Genomic DNA, 12,886 nt, shown 5'->3' with positions numbered 1-12,886 from the left:
GCCCATCAGCTGATGTCACCGGTGATGTCAGTTGATGGATGGGTGTGGTTTGAGGGGGGCCAATAGCCCATGTGCTTGAGGCTCCTCACCCCTGCAACAGTTGGAGGGAAATAAAACAAGCATTACTTCCTACTGTGATGTCAACTATTCATGTTGGCTACATTTGATTGAAATCAAGTCTCATTGAAACCAGCGCTGAGGAATCAGGTTTAGGATTGAGGTGCAAATTATGTTGCAGTTGTGGGATGTGTGTGTCTTCATTCCAAGTAGGGAAGAAAATGTCATTTAAATATTTTTACCGGGAGTTTAAAGTGACCGCAAGCAGCTTTGTTTGTGCAAGGCCCCTGCTTTGGGAAAGGTCAAGTGACTGCGAAGAAAGCCATGCTAGACATGTGTCAAGTACACCCGCCCAATGGCCTCTGATATGATGAGGGATGGGCAAGCAAAAAAAATAAATCTTTTCTATTTTGGAGTTAGGTCCCACCCACACTGTACAGTTAAAGCACTCTTACTACTTTAGGAATCATGGATTCCAACCCCTCCCCCCAAAAAAGAATTGTGGGAACTGTAGTTTAAGCATGCTGAGAATTGTTAATAATAATAATAATAATAATAATTTATTATTTATACCCCACCCATCTGGCTGGGCCTCCCCAGCCACTCTGGGCGGCTTCCATAAAAACCAAAAATACAGTAAAATATCACACGTTAAAAACTTCCCTGAACAGGGCTGCCTTAAGATGTCTTCTGAATGTCAGGTAGTTGTTTATCTCTTTGACATCTGCTGGAAGGGCGTTCCACAGGGCGGGCGCCACTACCGAGAAGGCCCTCTGCCTGGTTCCCTGTTAGGAGACCTCTAACAAGTTGCTCCATTCCTAGCAGTCTTTGGGGAAAACCATGACTCTCACAGTGCTACAAGTGTGCTTTAAATGTATGGCGTGACTCTGACTTTAAGGACGTCCCAGTCCTTCTTATTAACACATGGCTTCCGTTTTCATTTTGCTTCTTCCTGCCATAAGTGGCAATTGATTAACGTAATATGGTGGAGAGATCACACCAGGCATAGGCAAACTCCGGCTCTCCAGATGTTTGGGACTACAATTCCCATCATCCCCAACCACTGGTTCTGTTAGCTAAGGATGATGGCAATTATAGTCCCAAACATCTGGAGGGCCAGAGTTTGCCTATGCCTAGATCACACAATGCCTGCTGGGCTAAATATTACCAACATGCCATCCATTTGACTCTTGGTTTTAGGCTTTTCCAATGGTCTTTCGCCTTCTTCCCACTTGGATGTATTTTGAGACAAGATTTTCATCTGGGCTCCAGAAAGGAACCTGTGAGGCTGGTGCTTTGATGCAGAGATAATCCTACGTGTTCTCCCCGCCCCCCCTTTCCTCTTCACCGTTAGCACTCCTACCCTCTGACAGTGTCCCAGATTTCTTGGAATTCTCTGCTAGACTCTTCACAGACAAGTCATGTGTTTGGCAGAAGTTTGTGTGCTGTTCTTATCCCTCCTCTGTTCTGGGAGCTGTCAGGAACAAGGCATTGAGTCAAGTGCCTTTCCTGCAGGGTGTCAGCTTACAAACGGCAAGGAATGGGCAGTTTTGGGATGCGGTTACTGCACTGCCCCTATTCAGGTGTTCATCTCCCGGCTGGCGTTCCCATAAGCCACCCATCTGCAGTGGGTGCAGAGGCTGCTCACCCCATCGGCTCCCAGTCTAATGAAGACAGCATGAGGCAGGCACCCTACACAAAGGGAACGGATCTATCAATTTCAGTTTCTCATTTTCCCAGTCTTAAATTCAGTTCAGTACATTTCTGCAGCAATACGCATTAAAAAATCCAAAAAACCTGCATGAAAGTTGTATTTCAGTGTGGATTTCTCCCAACATTTTTTTGTATGAAGTGTTGCCTAATGCACACATTTCTGCAAACCAATTTCCCCTCATGTAGTGCATTTTTGTATATAGTTTTTGTTGATATATGTGAAAATTTATGTATATGTACAACTTTCGTTAAAATTTAAATGAATCCTCCCCACCAAATCCCTAGGTAGTAAAGTAAAAGTAACCTTTTAATGCATTGAGGATGACCGTATGTGTGATGAGATATAGAACTAGTGTTATTCCTACTGTTGCTCACCTGCTTATTTAACTCAAAAAACACTTGTCCATCTAGAGTCATTATTGTATTGTGGGATTGTCCAACACAAATTAAACTCTTGGCCACACCTCAGTTCATTATTGTAGCGGCATCTGCTTCTGATGGTTCCTTCGGCATGCCAATGAAGATTGTCAAGACCATCCCATGTTCAGAACAAAAATGCCAGTTTCCTAATGTTTCCACTTATGACAACAAAACTTCCCCTCCTGAACACTTTCCAGCTGAATTTACTTCTCTCCACTCCAGATGTTGGGAACTTTCGGCCCTCCGGATGTTGCTGAACTACAACTCCCATTAGCCCCAGGAAGCATGGCCAATGGGCCTGGGGATGGTGGGAGTTGTAGTTCAGCAACATCTGGTGGGCCAAAGGTTTTCCACACCTGTGCTGCAGCTCTTCGGTGTTTTCTCTGGCCAGAATTGAACCTATTGTTGCTAACAGCTCACTTTTATATCTTCACATTCATCAAAGCTGACGTCTTGCGCTCTTTGCACTGGGAAGAATTTAATTCTTGTATGGCTGTCAGTGTGACTGTGAGTACGCTCTGAACCTTGCCAGTTTTCTTGTCAGGGCTGCAAGATCTATTACAGGTCTGATTCCTTCCTTTGACATCTCTTTCCTTTAGACGTTCCTGTTCTGTCACATTTCAGTGAGAAAACACATTTCTCTTACTTCCAACCTTGCCCTCTGGATCCTGAGGGTGCCTTCTTTGCAGACACACTTTAGCAACGCTTTGGTGCAATAGATAATCTCTTCAGCTGACATACAGTATTGCTTTGCTTAAAAGTCACTGCCTTCACCTTGGGCAGAACCTCCTTTTCCTCCACTTTGGACAGGTAATGCTTTGTCTTGTCCTTGTAAATATCCCTAAATTGCCCCCCCCCTTTTTGTGCTTGCTGATTACTGAACTAAGGCAGATTCATAAATGAATAACCACTGTATAATAGGTAAAAACTACTGATTCCTATGGAGTAAGGACCATTGATACAGGATGATCATGTAACAGAGAAGCAAAAAACCCACTTTGTTTTACGTTTGGCTTTTTAAATTTTTTTACTGTTGGGTGCCTGATGATGAATTTCGCAGTTGAAAATCTGCTTTAGAAACCCTGACTGATGCACACAAGTGTTCTAGGTCAGTGCAGAACAGGGATTCCCCCAGATATTTGGGTGCCAGCTTTCCCCCTCTCGATTCTTGGGTTGCTGGGGTTTGAACCAGAGCTTTGATAATTAAGGTGAGATGACATGCTGAACTTCTTTTCCTTCCAAACAGAGGGGGATAATGGCCTTGCCATTAACCCATTGCAAAAGCCATCTACAAGACAAAACTCCCTATTGTCTCCCTCCCAAGAGGGAGATTGCCAGGGCAAGGGTGTGTGTGTGTGGTGTCACTCAGGAAAAAAGTTGTTCTTTTACACAGAGGATTTTTTGGCAGCTTGGTGTTCTGGGAACAAGGAGGAGGAAGTAGGAATAACTCCATGCGGGTGCTGGGACAGAGGCACAGAGATGGCATTCAAGGGTGCCTTGGAAATCCAGTGCTGCCCTGCTGGAGGAATAAGCCCCTCTTGAGATGTAATGCTCTGAACTCCCTCCATTGAAGGCTTTAACTATAAATATGTGCACATAGCCAACCAAGGTCCGTACAGTTAAACCCATGGTTTTCCCAGTAGTGATGTATGGAAGTAAGAGCTGGACCATAAAGAAGGCTGATCGCCAAACAATTGATGCTTTTGAATTATGGTCTGGAGGAGACTCTTGAGAGTCCCATGGACTGCAAGAAGATCAAACGTATCCATTCTTCAGGAAATCAGCCCTGAGTGCTCACTGGAAGGACAGATCCTGAAGCTGAGGCTCCAATACTTTGGCCGCCTCATGAGAAGAGAAGACTCCCTGGAAAAGACCCTGATGTTGGGAAAGATGGAGGGCACAAGGAGAAAGGGACGACAGAGGACGAGATGGTTGGACGGTGTTCTCGAAGCTACAAACATGAGTCTGACCAAACTGGGGGAGGCAGTGGAAGACAGGAGTGCCTGGCGTGCTCTGGTCCATGGGGTCACGAAGAGTCAAACACGACTAAACGACTAAACAACAACAACAACAACATGTGCACATAAACCATATTTCTCTGCTGTGCCTTGATCTCTCAATGGAAACACAACCCTGGGTGAGCTCCTGGAACCCCCTGGAATTCTGCTACCAGTCAGCAGAGATTGGGCATGGTGGACAACCTTTATATGATGACATTTATTTATCCCACCTTTTCCCCAGAAACAGGACTCAAGGTGGCTGGCAAAAATTAAAATACAGATAAAGCCATATAAAAGGTTATTATTAAAATGTAATTAACTACCTGCAGATTTAAACCAATGTTATTTTATTTAAGTAAATAGTTTTCCTTCCTTCCTTCCCCTCTTTTAAATAGCTGTCAATCTTAGGAACTGATTCTCTTATCTCTTCTGAATGGATGAAGCCTCTGAGCCATCAGGAGAGCAAAAAGCATTCAGCCAATGGATTCATGGCTGGACTTTGGTGCATAAATCCCAGCCCCCATTCAGTACAATAAGCAGCATGCGACCCTAAAAACAACACCCCACATACTTACCAAATTTTGGAGTAATACTAATTACCATGGGAAGATGGAAGCTGCAGGCTGTTAAAGTCTAAAACAAGAATGTGCGAACCTCAGCCACTCCAGATGTGACTGAACTCCGGCTCCCATCATCCCTGGCAAATATGCCCAAAGGCCAGGGCTGATGGGAGCTGTAGTTCAGCAACATCTGGAGAGCCAGAGGTTCCCCCTCCCACTCTTGGACTAACTACCAGCTCTGGTTTCACATCCACCCACCATCCCAGTCTTTGTGTTATTTCCTCCCTGAGCTCATAGAATAAGTGACGCGAAAAAGTTCCTCTTTCCCACTCGGAAGAGGAAGCTTCAAAAGCCCCATTCCTCCCCCCCTTAAGTAACGGTCTGCGGGAAGGGCTGGAGAGGGGAAGAGGCGTCGGAGGAGGAGGCCACTTTGGCGCGTGCTCCCCCCGCATAGTCCCGGGACAGTAAAAACTGGAGAGGAGGAGGCGGCGGCGGCAACGAGACAGGAAACCGCAAAGGAAAGCCGTCCTCCAGGCAGAAAGTTTCAGCCAAGGGAGTTTGGAGAGGACGAGAGAGAGAGGGAAACGCGGGGAACCCGAGATCTGATTCCAGGAACGGGGAAGCTCAGCTTCCAAAGTATTCCTCAGCCCGTTTCAGAGGCGGCTGGATCCCAGCGCACCAGCAGATCGGAGATCTACCGCGCCGGGGGAGGAGGAAGAGGCCGCCCAAGTGTTGTCGGCTGTTGCCGGGAGGAAGGAGGCGGGGGTACCGGCTGCTGCGCCCGGGGCCCTGCATCGCGCGTCCCGGTGGACGGGAAAGGATCGCTGGGTAACGAATGACCTGCTCCCGATCCGCTACAATGGCCTGAAGAGATTTCACTTAAAAACAGAGAACCGTGGCGCTCTCTTGACTACCAGCACCGCTCGAGTGCCATGCCCTCTGTGCGCGCTCAGAGGCACTCTTTGCGCCGCAGGCTTCCCGACTGAGCTTTCCCGGCGCGCAACGAGGCGCCATGACCGCCTACAGACTCAACTTGCGCGTCTTCTGGCCGCTGGTGACGTGCGGCTGCACCGCGATCCTGTACGTCTTGCAAGCGCTGAGCAGCAGCCAAGCCGGCGTGGGCGCGGCCCTCGAGGACTCGGGCTTGGGCGCCCCGCTGCTGAAAGCCTCGCTGCTCCTCTTGCTCCTCCTGGCCTGCTGGGCGCTGCGCTATCGCGCCCGGCTGCCCGGCCGCGCCCAGAGACCCGCCGGCCTGGCGGAGAGCCCCGAGGGTGCCTGGAGTGAACTTCGACGGCGGCGGCAGCAGCGCAGGCGCGCCTTGCTGGAGGAGTTTTACGAGCAGCAGTTGCGGCTCTCGCCCCACGTGCTGGGCCACAGCAAGGCGCACGTCAGCCTGGTGGTGGGCGAGCTGGTGCGCGCCGGCAAGGCCCAGGACCGGCTGGCGTCGCGCGGGGACTTCGTGCAAGTGGGCAGCGCCTACGAGCAGCACAAAGTGCGCAGCCCGGACTGCTTCGACGTGCTGGTGCCTCTGCGGTTGCCGACCCGCCTGCAGCTGCGGGTGCAGCCCCGTCGGGGGACCGAGGCGGGCCTGCTGGGAGCCTTCGTGTGCGCCCTCCAAGTGGCGGCCGGTTGCGCGCACGACGAGGCGGGCGGCGGCCCCTCTCCGCGCGTGGCGGGGGCGCTGAGCGAGGCGCTGTGCGTGGAGCTGCAGTCGGCGCAGGGCGGCGGGCGCCACCTGTCGTCGGCGCTGGTACTGCGCTGGTTCCAGGGCCACGTGCAGCGGTGCCTGGGGGCCGTGCGCTCCCGCCTCCAGGAGCGCTGCCGGGTCAGCTTGGCCGTCGGGCCCGGGCGCCCGCTCACCTTGCATATCGCGCCTCGCTCCGACTACGTCTGTTGCCACCTTTCCATGGCCGTGCGCCTCACGCCGGCCATCCCGTTCGGCGACGCGCTCTACCTCACCCCTTTGCCATCCGCCCAACCACCGGCTCCCGGGAAGCTGGGAGCCTTCTGGACGCTCAACGTCTCCAAACCGGAGCAGAAGCTGCTGGGCTTCTTCAAGGAGCAAGCTCCCGCTGACTCCTGCCACCTCAAGTGCCTGCAGATCCTCAAGGGGCTGAGGGACCTGGGGGGACGCTCTTTGGAGCAGCCTCTGGGCGCTCAGTGGAACCGAATCCTTTCTTCCTATGTCCTCAAGACTGCGCTTTTGTGGCTCCTCCTGCGGGGTCCCTTGCAAGCTTGGGAGGACCAGTTCCTGGTGGAGAGGCTGGAGAACCTCTTCCTGTTCCTCGTGGAAAGCCTGCAGAGGCGTGAGTTGTTGCACCTCTTCTTGGGGAACCCCAAGCTCCCCGAAGCCCTAAGCCTGCCCAAAATCCTCAAGGAAGCTGCTCCGGTCAACCTGCTGGCTGACTTTGATGGCCCTACCTTGGACAAGGTGGCCGGCCAGTTCTTAAACACTTGGAAGCAGGCGCCCAAGATGATCAGGATGTACAGTGGCCACAGATACAGAAGAAAACATCCTGCCTGAGAACAGAGCAGAGGACTCTCAGTTTAAGGGAGCACCATTTGGGCTGTGCGTGCCTTTCCTCAATCTGTGCCCTTCATAATATTAATTGCAGAGTTGGAAGGGGTTGTAGAGGTCCTCTAGTCCAACCCCTGCTCAAAGCAGGATTTGAAGTGTGAGAATAAGCATCTACAGAGAGATCACCACCAGCCTTCTGCCTAAACATCAGCAAAGAAGAGACTCACTATCTCCCTAATGGCCCAGCAGCTCTTACCATTAGGATGTCCTAAAGCTTAGCTGAAATCTGCCATTTCCATCCTTTAGGTTCTAGTTGTGCCTTCTGAAGCTTCAGACAACAAGTTTTCTGTGTCGTCTTAGTGAGAGCCCTTCAGATATTTGAAGACCATTATCCTGTCTCCCGTTATTCTCTTCTCCTGGTGTTAGGGCTTGTTTTCAGACTTGTAACTATTCTCTGAACCAGAGCCTCCATGTGTTATTGAACTACAACTCCCATTATCCCTGGCCTATTGGCCATGCTTGCTGAAGCTGATGGGAGTTGTAGTTCAGCAACAACCAGAGGACCAGAAGTCCCCCACGCCTGTGTTGCCTTAAATGCATGATCACACTTAACATATCTGTTAAACCTCTTCACACCTTTGAATGATGGTTTCTTGGATGGTTTCATGGGTGAGAAGAGCCCAGTTGGGATCAGATACTGCTTATAGGTTTCCCATGGGCATCTTGTTGGCCACAGTGAAATCAGGATGCTGAAGTAGATCAATCATCAGGGCTCTTCTTATGTACGAACAGGAATCTGCTATTGACATCAACAGCAGCCTCTGTTCCATATTCAGTAACAAATTTTGGGGAAGAGTTTTGTCAGAACTTATGAAGTCCCTCCCCCTTACAATCCTGATCTTCTCCGGTTGCTATTTTTAAATATATAAAACACATGTGTACTGTAATTATGCATTTGATGTAATGTGTAGTTTGGCCCATAGGTACCGTACTTTCATTTGGAATGTGGTTAAGCCACCACAATGGGTCTGTCCTACTCTCATGTTTTCACATGGTTTTGCTGTCTTTTGAATGCACCACTTACCAGATGCAGAGCATAACAGAGCACATGGTCTCCTGATTGTGCTTACCTCTGATATCTTAATGCACGCCAGTGCATTTGGGAGCAAATGGTCTACAGTGACAACACAGAATGTGGGTGCTGTTTTAAAAAATGACATCAAAAACAAGTGCAAAAGTTCCCCTTAAACACACAGGTCTGCACTACTGCTGGGTTATTTTATGGGCTTCAAATTAAATAGAATAGTTCTGATATCGCTAATCAAGTAGTGGGACAATTTTGGGAAAATACTGTGCGTTGCACCCTGAGAGTAAATACAGGTTTGTCTTCAACCGAGTTCTGCTCAGGGAATTGAAATGAGTGGACCTACAAATTTGTCATTCTCATTTACTTCAATTGTTGTGCTCATAATATGACTGAAGTTTGATGTAACTCTCACTTTTTTGGGAAGTGAGTCTGGTCCATTTCCTCTGGATGTATCAAGGTGCAGAATTTCACCCTAATAATCACTTGCAAGCCTTCTTCACCCAACATTTCTTATTACAAGCTGTTGTGAGGTGGGTTCACCTTTTGGACATTTGTACCAGCAAGTTGGAATATATGTTGTGCTTGAAGAGGGAACCTGTGTGTGGGAGTATTGTGCAGCAGCTCCTCTGGGCAGCTTCCCTTTCAGGCAGGTATGGGGAACCTGTGCCCCCCGAGATATCACTGAACTACAACTCCCATCAGCCTCAGCCAGCATGCCCATTGGTCAGGGAGGATGGGCATGTTCCTGAAGTCCAGGAACAACTAGAAAAGCACAGGTTGTTTATCCTTGCTCTAAGGCATTACTGTGGAAGAATTTGGCAGCGTGTGCACTATATCTTGAAAGCTCGTGTCCTCAAAGAATTCTGGGCTCTGTTAAGGGTTTGTTAAGCGTTGCTGGGAATTGTAACCGTGTGAAGTGCTCATAATTCTTTTGAAGGGAGTGCATGTGCTTCAAATGTGCTTCAAAAGTTTATACACAGCCGAGAAAGCCAGAGTTGTGTATGATATCCAGAACTGCTCTTGGCCTTGACTCGGAATGTGCTTATAGCTACAAGAGCCCTTTATCTCTAATGTGGGTGAGGATTTTTACATGCCATTGAGCTCAAACTATTTGAAGTGATGTGGTGTGCGAACTCACGGTCTGCACTTATCTGAACGGCTCATGTGACCCACGATCACATTTTTCCCCCTGCCCAGCTGGAAACAAAATTGGGTGTCCTCTGTCATGTGATTTGGCATTGAGCCTGAGGACCTAAACGATTTTCCTAATGTCTCACCTAATGTGGGTCAATCATGAACACCAAAGATGGGATGCCGTGCTGGATGGTGATGGTCAGGGAGATGTTGGTGATGGGATGTGAAATGGTGACATTTCCCCAAGAGGGCATGAGAGATCTAGCTGTGATCAGAAGGGAAGTCTCATCTTAGGGACTTGAATACAAATATGCGGTCAGAGACCAAAAATATTAGCACTTTATTTTCATAAAGGCCTCTTATTTTTATTCTTGCAGTGTGTATAGGCTGTGTTAAGCATTTTTTCTCTGAAGCGCCTGAGCAATACTAAGCAAACAATTGGGTAAAATAAACTAGGTACCCAGATTTTCAATAAGCTGCCTTTAAGAAGGCAGATCCAGAACGCTTACAGTACCTTAAGAGGTGCTGTCAAACCTAAATCAGTATTTTGCTTTAACCAGCTGCCTTGTTGAAAGCTACTCTCCGGTGTGTGATTTAGAAGAATCCAGCTCGGGTGGCTGGGAGGTGTGTATAAACCCTCTTGTTGCTTCTGACAACAAACTTTGTCTGTTGACTGTTCCAGTGAATAGCTTGGTGCTGGGCCAGGCTAAAGTCTTCCCAGATTAAAATCAACAGGAGCTTGGCTTTTAACCCCTTAGTGCACAAAAGCACAGCATACCAAAGACTTGAGGACGTCGTGCTATGCTCTCCTGTGCATGGCTGTTGTGAAGCAAGTCCCACTTAGTATGATTTCCTCCTGAGCAAATTAATGTACATAGGATTGGGGCCATTGTGGGCGGTGGGAGCAGACCCTTCCACTCGGAACTGCTTGCAGTGCTTAGCCACAAAAAGGAAATAAAACTGAAGGGGGTCTCTGTAAGGGCTCTGGCATCCGCCTGAAGGTGGTGACCCCAGCTGCTTCACATGGAACATTGTCCACATAAATAGAGGTACAGTGGTACCTCGAGTTAAGTACTTAATTCTTTCCGGAGGTCTGTTCTTAACCCAAAACTGTTCTTAACCCGAAGCACCACTTTAGCTAATGGGGCCTCCTGCTGCTGCCACGCCGCCGGAGCGCGATTTCTGTTCTCATCCTGAAGCAAAGTTCTTAACCTGAGGTACTATTTCTGGGTTAGTGGAGTCTGTAACCTGAAGCGTATGTAACCTGAAGCGTATGTAACCTGAGGTACCACTGTACAGGGATATTGACATGGTAGCAAATAATGTCATCAATCATAGCTGGCAGACTGGTCTGGTATGAGCACGGAAGTCAGTTTGATTTCAGTGGTTTGGTTTCCTGTTGCCTGAGATGGGCTATCGCTGATTCCAGCTGTTTTTGGACTACAGTTCCCATCGTCCCCAACCACTGGTCCTACTAGCTAGGGATGGTGGGAGTTATCCAAAAACAGCTGGAGACAAAAGTTTGGGAAACACTGGGCTACCTGGGCCTTTTATGATTTTGGAGGCCCGGTGGAATGGCGCCTTACTTTCTGTTTCCCATGTGAGGTTGCAGAACGAGGCTTTCTGTCTTGTGCCTTTGTAATGCCAGCTTTGATACAAGTTACTCAGCAGCTTTCTTGACTGGTTTACATGTAACATGTTATTTTATTTTATTTTGGAGGTGTAGACACTTTGCACCCACTATTTGCTAATAATTAGTTTCCTTAGGCTTGTCGGCGTTTTGGGGAGCCTTTTCTAGACGGAGGGCCACATTCCTTTGTGGGCAACCTTCTGGGGGCCGCATGCCAAGGGTGTGCAGAGCCAAAGGCCCCAAATGGGCAACGTGATGAATGAGGCTTTGTTATAATAGGCTGCATTCCAGCCAAGCGAACAACCTCTGTTTCTACGCACACACACCTCTCTCAAGCCTTCTAGGCAAACAAGAGGTATTATTAGAGTTCAAGGATGCACGTTGAGGAGCATGTAAATCTGGGCTGGTGAGATATGCTGTCTGGGGGAGAGTGCATGGGTTCTGGAGTGCCAAAGGGTCATATAGAACGGCCTGGAGGATCACGTGAGGTTCTGAGGTTCCATATTCCTGGTGTCCCATGAACCTTTGCATAGGATGGAAGGTTGCAACAGCAAGAATGCTGCCATCGCTGTTAATAGGGAAGTGCGGTTGGCTTTGGAAATGAAGGGAGATGGGAAGGAAATGTGTTGGAAGACATAGTTGGAGCAGTAGCTGGGAAAATTGAAATCAAATGTTTGTGGAGGTTGGAGAAGGGACTGGGAAGGAGGTATAAATGAAAGCATTGGCGGGGGTGGGGTGGGTTGAGCATGTGGCAAATTAGTTCCTAAGTCATTAACAATATTCAGTTGGCTGATACCGGGGTCAGGACCTCCTTACTGGGACTCTCTTAATGGGAAGGACTGGCAAACCCCCTTCCTGCTCTGAGACAAGTGTTGTGGCAGGAAAGCTCTGACGGTAGAACACGAGACTCTTAATCTCAGGGTTGTGGGTTCAAGCCACACATTAGACCAAAAATAAAATAAAATCCTGCATTGCAAGGGGGTTGGACTAGATGACCTCATGGTCCCTTCCAACTCTATGATTCTGTGATATTCTTGGCACTTTATAATTGAATATAATTGGGGCAGAGACGGTTGTTTTGTTTTGCTGGTGTAAGCAAATGGCTTTGCTCCATCATGTCCAACCTGACTGTATATGAGGATGTAATGCTCATTTAAGGTGAGGTGGGGAGCCTCAGGCCTAGGGGGCAAATGCTCCCCCCCCCGGCCTCTCTGTCTGGCCTTGGGTCTCACTCTGCTCCCCAGCCACACGCCTCAAGGAACCTTGCTTTACACCCTTCTTGAGTGATTTGGAATTTGTCCTTCAACTCTGATTCTGCCTCTCAGTTGCGTTAGCTTGGTGAGCTGTGGTTCCTGCATTTCAGGGGGTTGGACTAGATGACCCTTAGGGTCCCTTCCAGCCCAACGGTTCTGTAATTCTGTTGATGGAGGATAGGGAGGTGTGTGCATAGAAACTGGCCTGTGCCGCATAGGTGAAACTTGTTTTCATTGCCCCACCCACTTTTGCCTCTGGCCCCACCCATCACTTGCTTGCAGCCCCTGGAAAGCCGCCCAGAAGGATATGCGGCCCGTGGGCTGAAAAAGCTTGGACTAATGTAAAGAAGGGTTCCAGGAGACCAGTGCCCAGGGGGAGGGAACCTGAATGTGAATACTTGGATTTAATTATCCGAAGGAGATGCTTGTTATGGTGGACCAGAGTGATCATTTTCAGATGTGCTTGACCACACACCAAAACGTGTGTGTGTGTGTACGTGTGTACCTTGCACAC

General features: G+C 48.9%; 1 protein-coding gene across 1 annotated transcript; it reads left to right on the top strand.

Moving 5' to 3' along the window:
- The first annotated feature begins 4,630 nt into the window (after positions 1 to 4,630).
- ITPRIPL2 (ITPRIP like 2) lies at positions 4,631 to 9,556 on the top strand. Its single transcript, XM_053364990.1, has one exon. It carries the CDS (start codon positions 5,763 to 5,765, stop codon positions 7,272 to 7,274), a length of 1,512 nt encoding a protein of 503 aa, XP_053220965.1. The 5' UTR covers positions 4,631 to 5,762; the 3' UTR covers positions 7,275 to 9,556.
- Positions 9,557 to 12,886: the final 3,330 nt, after the last annotated feature.

Source organism: Podarcis raffonei, chromosome 14 (assembly GCF_027172205.1).
Source record: "Podarcis raffonei isolate rPodRaf1 chromosome 14, rPodRaf1.pri, whole genome shotgun sequence".
Classification (NCBI taxonomy): domain Eukaryota; kingdom Metazoa; phylum Chordata; class Lepidosauria; order Squamata; family Lacertidae; genus Podarcis; species Podarcis raffonei.
Note: the sequence above shows the minus strand (reverse complement) of the source record. Positions and strands in the feature narration are given on the sequence as shown.